The 10,073-nt window shown below is 44.4% G+C and overlaps 1 protein-coding gene across 1 annotated transcript in view; it reads right to left on the bottom strand.

Moving 5' to 3' along the window:
• The window catches only part of LOC115116441 (1-phosphatidylinositol 4,5-bisphosphate phosphodiesterase beta-3-like), a 168,291-nt gene that overhangs the window by 146,249 nt on the left and 11,969 nt on the right, over positions 1-10,073 (bottom strand). Inside the window, exon 2 of the mRNA XM_065025231.1 lies at positions 4,963-5,049. Within this exon, the coding sequence (XP_064881303.1) occupies positions 4,963-5,049 (87 nt within the window). The remainder of the gene's footprint in view (positions 1-4,962; positions 5,050-10,073) is intronic.

The raw sequence follows: 10,073 nt of genomic DNA, 5'->3' as shown, positions 1-10,073 counted from the left end.
TGAACAACGACAGCCTACCTCAGCCAAACCCTCTCCTAACCTGAATAACTCTGGGCCAATCACAGCCAAACCCTCTCCTAACCTGAATAACTCTGGGCCAATCACAGCCAAACCCTCTCCTAACCTGAATAACTAATGGGCCAATCACAGCCAAACCCTCTCCTAACCTGAATAACTCTGGGCCAATCACAGCCAAACTCTCTCCTAACCTGAATAACTCTGGGCCAATCACAGCCAAACCCTCTCCTAACCTGAATAACTCTGGGCCAATCACAGCCAAACCCTCTCCTAACCTGAATAACTCTGGGCCAATCACAGCCAAACCCTCTCCTAACCTGAATAACTCTGGGCCAATCACAGCCAAACCCTCTCCTAACCTGAATAACTCTGGGCCAATCACAGCCAAACCCTCTCCTAACCTGAATAACTCTGGGCCAATCACAGCCAAACCCTCTCCTAACCTGAATAACTCTGGGCCAATCACAGCCAAACCCTCTCCTAACCTGAATAACTCTGGGCCAATCACAGCCAAACCCTCTCCTAACCTGAATAACTCTGGGCCAATCACAGCCAAACCCTCTCCTAACCTGAATAACTCTGGGCCAATCACAGCCAAACCCTCTCCTAACCCGGACGACGCTGAAGCAATCGTGCGCCGCCCTATGAGACTCCCAATCACGGCCGGTTTTGATACAACCTGGAATCGAACCAGGGTCTGTAGTGACGCTTCTCTAGCACTGAGATGCAGTGCCTTACACTGCTGCGTCACTCGGGAGGCCATAATATGAGATTTGTCATTTGTAATGTCTTTATTCTTTTGGAACTTTTGTAAGTGTAATGTTTACTGTTCATTTGTATTGTTTATTTCACTTTTGTTTATTATCTATTTTACTTGCTTTGGCAATGTAAAACACATGTTTCCCAAGCCAATAAAACCCTTAAATTGAATTGAGAGACTGATAGAGACAGAGAGACAGAGAGATTGATAGAGGGAAGAGTTGATTTAATTTGGGGCCTGAAAATTGATTCAACACGAGGCCTATGTATTGGTCACATAACATTTCACATGACCGACTGGCCGAATAGCACCATATTCCCTTTATAGCACACTACTTTTACTACAGGGCTCTGGGTGAAACAGCACACTACTTTACTACAGGGCTCTGGGTGAAACACAGAACACTACTTTACTACAGGGCTCTGGGGGAAACACAGCACACTACAGGGCTCTGGGTGAAACACAGCACACTACTTTACTACAGGGCTCTGGGGGAAACACAGCACACTACTTTACTACAGGGCTCTGGGTGAAACACAGAACACTACTTTACTACAGGGCTCTGGGGGAAACACAGCACACTACAGGGCTCTGGGTAAAACACAGCACACTACTTTACTACAGGGCTCTGGGTGAAACACAGCACACTACTTTACTACAGGGCTCTGGGTGAAACACAGCACACTACTTTACTACAGGGCTCTGGGTGAAACACAGCACACTACTTTACTACAGGGCTCTGGGTGAAACACAGCACACTACTTTACTACAGGGCTCTGGGTGAAACACAGCACACTACTTTACTACAGGGCTCTGGGTGAAACACAGCACACTACTTTACTACAGGGCTCTGGGTGAAACACAGCACACTACAGGGCTCTGGGTGAAACACAGCACACTACTTTACTACAGGGCTCTGGGTGAAACAGCACACTACTTTACTACAGGGCTCTGGGTGAAACAGCACACTACTTTACTACAGGGCTCTGGGTGAAACACAGCACACTACTTTACTACAGGGCTCTGGGTGAAACAGCACACTACTTTACTACAGGGCTCTGGGTGAAACACAGCACACTACTTTACTACAGGGCTCTGGGTGAAACACAGCACACTACTTTACTACAGGGCTCTGGGTGAAACACAGCACACTACTTTACTACAGGGCTCTGGATGAAACACAGCACACTACTTTACTATTGGGCTCTGGGTGAAACACAGCACACTACTTTACTACAGGGCTCTGGGTGAAACACAGCACACTACAGGGCTCTGGGTGAAACACAGCACACTACTTTACTACAGGGCCCTGGGTGAAACACAGCACACTACTTTACTACAGGGCTCTGGGTGAAACAGCACACTACTTTACTACAGGGCTCTGGGTGAAACACAGCACACTACAGGGCTCTGGGTGAAACACAGCACACTACTTTACTACAGGGCTCTGGGGGAAACACAGCACACTACTTTACTACAGGGCTCTGGGTGAAACACAGCACACTACTTTACTACAGGGCTCTGGGTGAAACACAGCACACTACTTTACTACAGGGCTCTGGGGAAAACACAGCACACTGCAGGGCTCTGGGTGAAACACAGCACACTACTTTACTACAGGGCTCTGGGTGAAACACAGCACACTACTTTACTACAGGGCTCTGGGTGAAACAGCACACTACTTTACTACAGGGCTCTGGGTGAAACACAGCACACTACAGGGCTCTGGGTGAAACACAGCACACTACTTTACTACAGGGCTCTGGGGGAAACAGCACACTACTTTACTACAGGGCTCTGGGTGAAACACAGCACACTACTTTACTACAGGGCTCTGGGTGAAACACAGCACACTACTTTACTACAGAGCTCTGGGTGAAACACAGCACACTACTTTACTACAGGGCTCTGGGTGAAACACAGCACACTACTTTACTACAGGGCTCTGGGTGAAACACAGCACACTACTTTACTACAGGGCTCTGGGTGAAACACAGCACACTACTTTACTACAGGGCTCTGGGTGAAACACAGCACACTACAGGGCTCTGGGTGAAACACAGCACACTACTTTACTACAGGGCTCTGGGTGAAACACAGCACACTACTTTACTACATAGCGAGCCATTTGGAACACATACAACTGTGTGGACTAATGAGACACAGAGAGAACAACATCAGGAATGGATAGAGAGAGAGAGAGTGCGTGTACGTGTGTGTGAGAGAGAGAGAGAGAGAGAGAGAGAGAGAGAGAGAGAGAAGTAGAGGGTGTGTGAGAGAGATGGTGTGTGTGTGTGAGAGAGGGTGTGTGTGTGAGAGAGTGAGAGGGTGTGTGTGTGTGAGAGAGTGAGAGGGTGTGAGAGAGAAGTAGAGGGTGTGTGAGAGAGATGGTGTGTGTGTGTGAGAGAGGGTGTGTGTGTGAGAGAATGAGAGGGTGTGTGTGAGAGAGAGTGAGAGGGTGTGAGAGAAAGAGTGAGAGGGTGTGTGAGAGAGAGAAAGAGTGAGAGGGTGTGTGAGAGAGAAAGAGTGAGAGGGTGTGTGAGAGAGAGAGAGAAAGAGTGAGAGGGTGTGTGTGTGAGAGGGTGTGTGTGTGAGAGAGTGAGAGGGTGTGAGAGAAAGAGTGAGAGGGTGTGAGAGAAAGAGTGAGAGGGTGTGAGAGAAAGAGTGAGAGGGTGTGTGTGTGAGAGAGTGAGAGGGTGTGAGAGAAAGAGTGAGAGGGTGTGTGTGAGTTAAAGAAGGAGACAGGACAGTGGGGTGAGAAAGAAAAGATGAAGACAATAAGAACAACAGAAATGACTTCCACATGGAAGTCTGATATACAGTGAAAGACGAGGTAAACACACAACACCTCAGTGCTTTCAGAAAATATTCAGACCGCTTGACTTTTTCCACATTTTGTAACGTTACAGCCTTATTCTAAAACTGATTAAATTGTTTTTTTCCCACTCATCAATCTACACACAATACCCCATAATGACATCACAATACCCCATAATGACATCACAATACCCCATAATGACAAAGTAAAAACAGGTTTTTAGAAAACTTTGCAAATGTGTTAAAAATACAATTGAAATATCACATTTACATAAGTATTCAGACCCTTTACTCAGTACTTAGTTGAAGCATCTGTGGCAGTGATTACAGCCTCAAGTCTTCTTGGGTATGACGCTACAAGCTTGGCACACCTGTATTTGGGGAGTTTCTCCCATTCTTCTCTGCAGATCCTCTCAAGCTCTGTCAGGTTGAATAGGGAGCATCACTGCACAGCGATTTTCAGGTCTCTCCAGAGATGTTCGATCGGGTTCAAGTCCAGGCTCTGGCTGGGCCACTCAAGGACATTCAGAGACTTGTCCCGAAGCCACTCCTGCATTATCTTGGCTGAGTGTTTAGGGTCATTGTCCTGTTGGAAGGTGAACCTTTGCCCCAGTCTGAGGTTCTGAGCGCTGTGGAGCAGGTTTTCATTAATGATCTCTCTGTACTTTGCTCCGTTCATCTTTCCCTTGATCCTGACTAGTCTCCCAGTCCCTGCTGCTGAAAAACATCCCCACAGCATGATGCTGCCACCACCATGTTTCACCGTAGGGATGGTGCCAGGTTTCCTCCAGACGTGACACTTGGCATTCAGGTCATAGAGTTCAATCTTGGTTTTATCAGACCAGGTAATCTCGTTTCTCATGGTCTGAGAGTCCTTTAGGTGACTTTTGACAAAATCCAAGCTGGCTGTCATGTGCCTTTTACTGAGGAGTGGCTTCTTGTCTGGCCACTCTACCATAAAGGCCTGATTGGTGGAGTGCTGCAGAGCCACTGTGTTCTTGAGGACCTTCAATGCTGCGGAAATGTTTTTGTACCCTTCATCAAATCTTTGCCTCGACACAATCCTGTCTCGGAGCTTTCAATCTTTCATTTTTTTTTATAAATTTGCAAAAAATTCTAAAAACCTGTTTTCGCTTTGTCATTATGGGGTATTGTGTGTGTATATGTTAGCCCCACTAGACTGACCATGTTGGCCCCACCAGACTCACCATGTTGGCCCAACCAGACTCACCATGTTGGCCCCACCAGACTCACCATGTTGGCCCCACTAGACTCACCATGTTGGCCCCACCAGACTCACCATGTTGGCCCCACTAGACTCACCATGTTGGCCCCACCAGACTCACCATGTTGGCCCCACTACTCACCATGTTGGCCCCACCAGTCCAGTAAAGGAAGAATCCATCTGGGTCCACCTTCAGAGTGATGAGGGTTGGGTGACCGCTGTTGGGCTCCTACACACACAAACACACACACGTTAATACATCGGGATATACACACTGTACACATATGACTAATATGTGACCGGCATGAGGTTGGAAAGCCAGGTCTCCTACATGCCATACGACTGTGTTAACCTGCTGAGCTCAAGCCTAGGTATTAGCTGGGGGGGTCCGATGCTGTCTCAGATCCGATGCCATCTCGGATCTGAGACATCATAGGATCAGCTTAACCTCACCTTAATGATTAGGGTCAAACCAAACAGATCTAGGATCAGCTTAACCTCACCTTAATGATTAGGGTCAAACCAAACAGATCTAGGATCAGTTTAACCTCACCTTAATGATTAGGGTCAAACCAAACAAATATAGGATCAGCTTAACCTCACCTTAATGATTAGGGTCAAACAAAACATACATTTGCTGCAGGAGGGACTGGTGCACCTCACAAAATAGATGGCACCATGAGGATGGAAAATTATGTGGATATATTGAAGCAACATCTCAAGAAATCAGTCAGGTTAAAGTTGGGTCGCAAATGGCTCTTCCAAATGGACAATGACCCCAAGCAGACTTCCAAAGTTGTGGCAAAATGGCTTAAGGATAACAAAATCAAGGTATTGGAGTGGCCATCACAAAGCCCTGACCTCAATCCTATAGAACATTTGTGGGCAGAACTGAAGAAGCGTGTGCGAGCAAGGAGGTCTACAAACCGGACTCAGTTACACCAGCTCTGTCAGGAGGAATGGGCCAAAATTAACCCAACTTATTGTGGGAAGCTTGTGCAAGGCTACCAGAACCTTTTGACCCAAGTTAAACTATTTTAAAAGGTAATGCTACCAAATACTAACTGAGTGTATGTTCACTTCTAACCCACTGGGAATGTGATGAAAGAAATAAAAGCTGAAAGAAATAATTCTCTCAACTATTATTCTGACATTTCATATTCTTAAAATAAAGTGGTGATCCTAACTGACCTAGGACAGGGAATTTTTACTAGGACTAAATGTCGGGAATTGTGAAAAACTGAGTCGAAATGTATTTGGCTAAAGTGTATGTAAACTTCCGACTACAACTGTCTGTCTGTATGTATATATATATATATATATATACTGCTCAAAAAAATAAAGGGAACACTAAAATAACACATCCTAGATCTGAATGAATGAAATATGCTTATTAAAACATTTTTTCTTTACATAGTTGAATGTGCTGACAACAAAAATCACACAAAAAATATAAATGGAAATCAAATGTATCAACCCATGGAGGTCTGGATTTGGAGTCACACTCAAAATTAAAGTGGAAAACCACACTACAGGCTGATACAACTTTGATATAATGTCCTTAAAACAAGTCAAAATGAGACTCAGTAGTGTGTGGCCTCCACGTGCCTGTATGACCTCCCTACAAAGCCTGGGCATGCTCCTGAGGAGGTGGTGAATGGTCTCCTGAGGGATCTCCTCCCAGACCTGGACTAAAGCATCCGCCAACGCGGTCTGTTTCTGACCGTTTGAGCAGACACATGCACATTTGTGGCCTGCTGGAGGTCATTTTGCAGGGCTCTGGCAGTGCTCCTCCTGCTCCTCCTTGCACAAAGGCTGAGGTAGCGGTCCTGCTGCTGGGTTGTTGCCCTCCTACAGCCTCCTCCACGTCTCCTGATGTACTGGCCTGTCTCCTCGTAGCGCCTCCATGCTCTGGACACTACGCTGACAGACACAGCAAACCTTCTTGCCACAGCTCGCATTGATGTGCCATCCTGGATGAGCTGCACTACCTGAGCCACTTAAGTGTGGGTTGTAGACTCCGTCTCATGCTACCACTAGAGTGAAAGCACCGCCAGCATTCAAAAGTGACCAAAATATCAGCCAGGAAGCATAGGAACTGAGAAGTGGTCTGTGGTCACCACCTGCAGAACCACTCCTTTATTGGGGGTGTCTTGCTAATTGCCTATAATTTCCACCTGCTGTTCCATTCCATTTGCACAACAGCATGTGACATTTATTGTCAATCAGTGTTGCTTCCTAAGTGGACAGTTTGATTTCACAGAAGTGTGATTGACTTGGAGTTACATTGAGTTGTTTAAGTGTTCCCTTTATTTTTTTGAGCAGTATGTATGTGTATATATATATATATATATATATATATATATATATATATATATATATATATATATATATATATATATATATATATATATGAAACACAGTATATACTATATACTACATAATATAATACAAGCAACACTTGCTCCTATACCTTTTTCTTGATAACCAGTAGTTTCCACAACTAATTCAAACCTCTTCCACACATCTGACTTCCCCTCCTGAGAAACCAGTCAACATTCGCTCACTTCCAGTTTCTTTTTCACATCCCCCCGCATCCATTTTGCCGTCACATGTTACTGTGATGGGAGTTATAACCCTTTTACTGATGTGATTATGACAGGTTGTATGTAGGTCAGGTCCTATTGGTCACATGTTTCACGTAAAAGAGAGCAGGGGTTGAGGGGAAAGGGAATGTTTTTTCCTAAACCAATTAGGGATTTCGGGTAACAGAACTTTTCAGTCAAACACTTTCTGTGCTGTGGTGCCTTTTCTCTGCGGTTAGGGAGAGAGACAATGTGTGTCAGTCACAAGCGCTCGCTGTCATTTAAAGAAAACAACACACAGTGTGACCATCGGGCTCTTGAGTCATTTGTGTGTAAATTAATTTATTAAAAAAGTCAAATAAAAAAAAAATCTAATCAAATGTATTTATAAAGCCCTTCGTACATCAGCTGATATCTCAAAGTGCTGTACAGAAACCCAGTCTAAAACCCCAAACAGCAAACAATGCAGGTGTAGAAGCACGGTGGCTAGGAAAAACTCCCTAGAAAGGCCAGAAACTAGGAAGAAACATAGAGAGGAACCAGGCTATGAGGGCTGGCCAGTCCTCTTCTGGCTGTGCCAGGTGGAGATTATAACAGAACATGGCCAAGATGTTCAAATGTTCATAAATGACCAGCAGGGTCAAATAATAATAATCACAGTAGTTGTCATGGGTGCAGCACGTCAGCACCTCAGGAGGAAATGTCAGTTAGCTTTTCATAGCCGATCATGAAGAGTATCTCTACCGCTCCTCCTGTCTCTAGAGAGTTGAAAACAGCAGGTCTGGGACAAGGTAGCGATCATTAAGAGTATCTCTACCACTCCTGCTGTCTCTAGAGAGTTGAAAACAGCAGGTCTGGGACAAGGTAGCGATCATTAAGAGTATCTCTACCCCTCCTGCTGTCTCTAGAGAGTTGAAAACAGCAGGTCTGGGACAAGGTAGCGATCATTAAGAGTATCTCTACCACTCCTGCTGTCTCTAGAGAGTTGAAAACAGCAGGTCTGGGACAAGGTAGCGATCATTAAGAGTATCTCTACCACTCCTGCTGTCTCTAGAGAGTTGAAAACAGCAGGTCTGGGACAAGGTAGCGATCATTAAGAGTATCTCTACCCCTCCTGCTGTCTCTAGAGAGTTGAAAACAGCAGGTCTGGGACAAGGTAGCGATCATTAAGAGTATCTCTACCACTCCTGCTGTCTCTAGAGAGTTGAAAACAGCAGGTCTGGGACAAGGTAGCACTTCCGGTGAACAGGTCAGGATTCCAGGATTCCAAACAGTGTGCTTAAAGCATCAGACAAGCTCAGTGCATATGTAGTTGATTTGATTCAAACCCATTGGGTGTGTCCGTTTATATATGGAAAATAAGTTTAAACATTTAGACTAGTCGATGGTCGATAGAACAGGATAGCTCTTGGTCTAACAATATTTCTTTAGTCGGAGACAGCCATACAAAACAAGCAAATATAGTGTAGAGATTGAATCATTGTACCATCTAAACAGCTGTGAAATATATTTTCCATCAATCAAACATATTGTATTTTCAGCTGGTCTACAAAACCTAAAAGAAAAACATGTAAGAACGGGAAGCAAAGAAATAGCACACATAGAACAAAATCTACCACTTCTTAGACTTGCTTTCAATGAGAATGACAGATCTATAAGTCATATTTCTATGTGAATTTGGTCAGGTCGTTACTGTTGAACAGCATAAAACCAAAAGGGCGTTTCCATGGTAACAGCTGATCGATTGGATGACATCAATTCTTTTTTAAATGTTTTATTTGGATTTTAAAAAACAATGATTCCAAAGTTTAACAAACCATACAACCACACGGGACTAGTTTTAACAATTTTCACTGAAAACTGTCAAATAAAAAATGTAAACATTTAATTGAAGAATAGTGCCGATGCAAAGTTCGGTAACAGAATGAAGGTTGGTGCCGTCATTATGTTAACAAGTAAATGTTATTGGCTTTTTTTGTGTGTGAACAATCTGAGTGTCTGAGTGTCACTGGGGAATTGATTAAAAGTTATTTCTTCCATCCCTGACTCTGTCTCCTTTCCTTTCCAGTGCTTTCTCCTCCTCGTCTCATATCTCCATTCGATCTCTCTCGTTAGGTCTGTCTCAGACGGCCCCTATGGGGGCCAGGAGTGGTTTCAGTGTCATTCACTACCATTTACTGTACATGGAGGTTTCACTTTCCACCATATATATATATATATATATATCTCTCTCTCACACACACACACACACACACTTCCCTTTCCCTCCTAGAGTGACATAGAAATACCAGGTAATCTAGAGGCAAAAGAAGTGCACACCTATTTAGGCGAGGTGCTAGCGGATTATTGCTAGCTATTTAGGCGAGGTGCTAGCGGATTATTGCTAGCTATTTAGGCGAGGTGCTAGCGGATTATTGCTAGCTATTTAGGCGAGGTGCTAGCGGATTATTGCTAGCTATTTAGGCGAGGTGCTAGCGGATTATTGCTAGCTATTTAGGCGAGGTGCTAGCGGATTATTGCTAGCTATTTAGGCGAGGTGCTAGCGGATTATTGCTAGCTATTTAGGCGAGGTGCTAGCGGATTATTGCTAGCTATTTAGGCGGATGATTTAAAAATACAAATAAAATACTTTAAACACTTTTTTTTATTTTTTTATAAACGAGAACCA

The sequence above is a fragment of the Oncorhynchus nerka genome, linkage group LG12 (genome assembly GCF_034236695.1).
Source record: "Oncorhynchus nerka isolate Pitt River linkage group LG12, Oner_Uvic_2.0, whole genome shotgun sequence".
Classification (NCBI taxonomy): domain Eukaryota; kingdom Metazoa; phylum Chordata; class Actinopteri; order Salmoniformes; family Salmonidae; genus Oncorhynchus; species Oncorhynchus nerka.
This window is presented reverse-complemented; position numbering and strand designations above follow the sequence as displayed.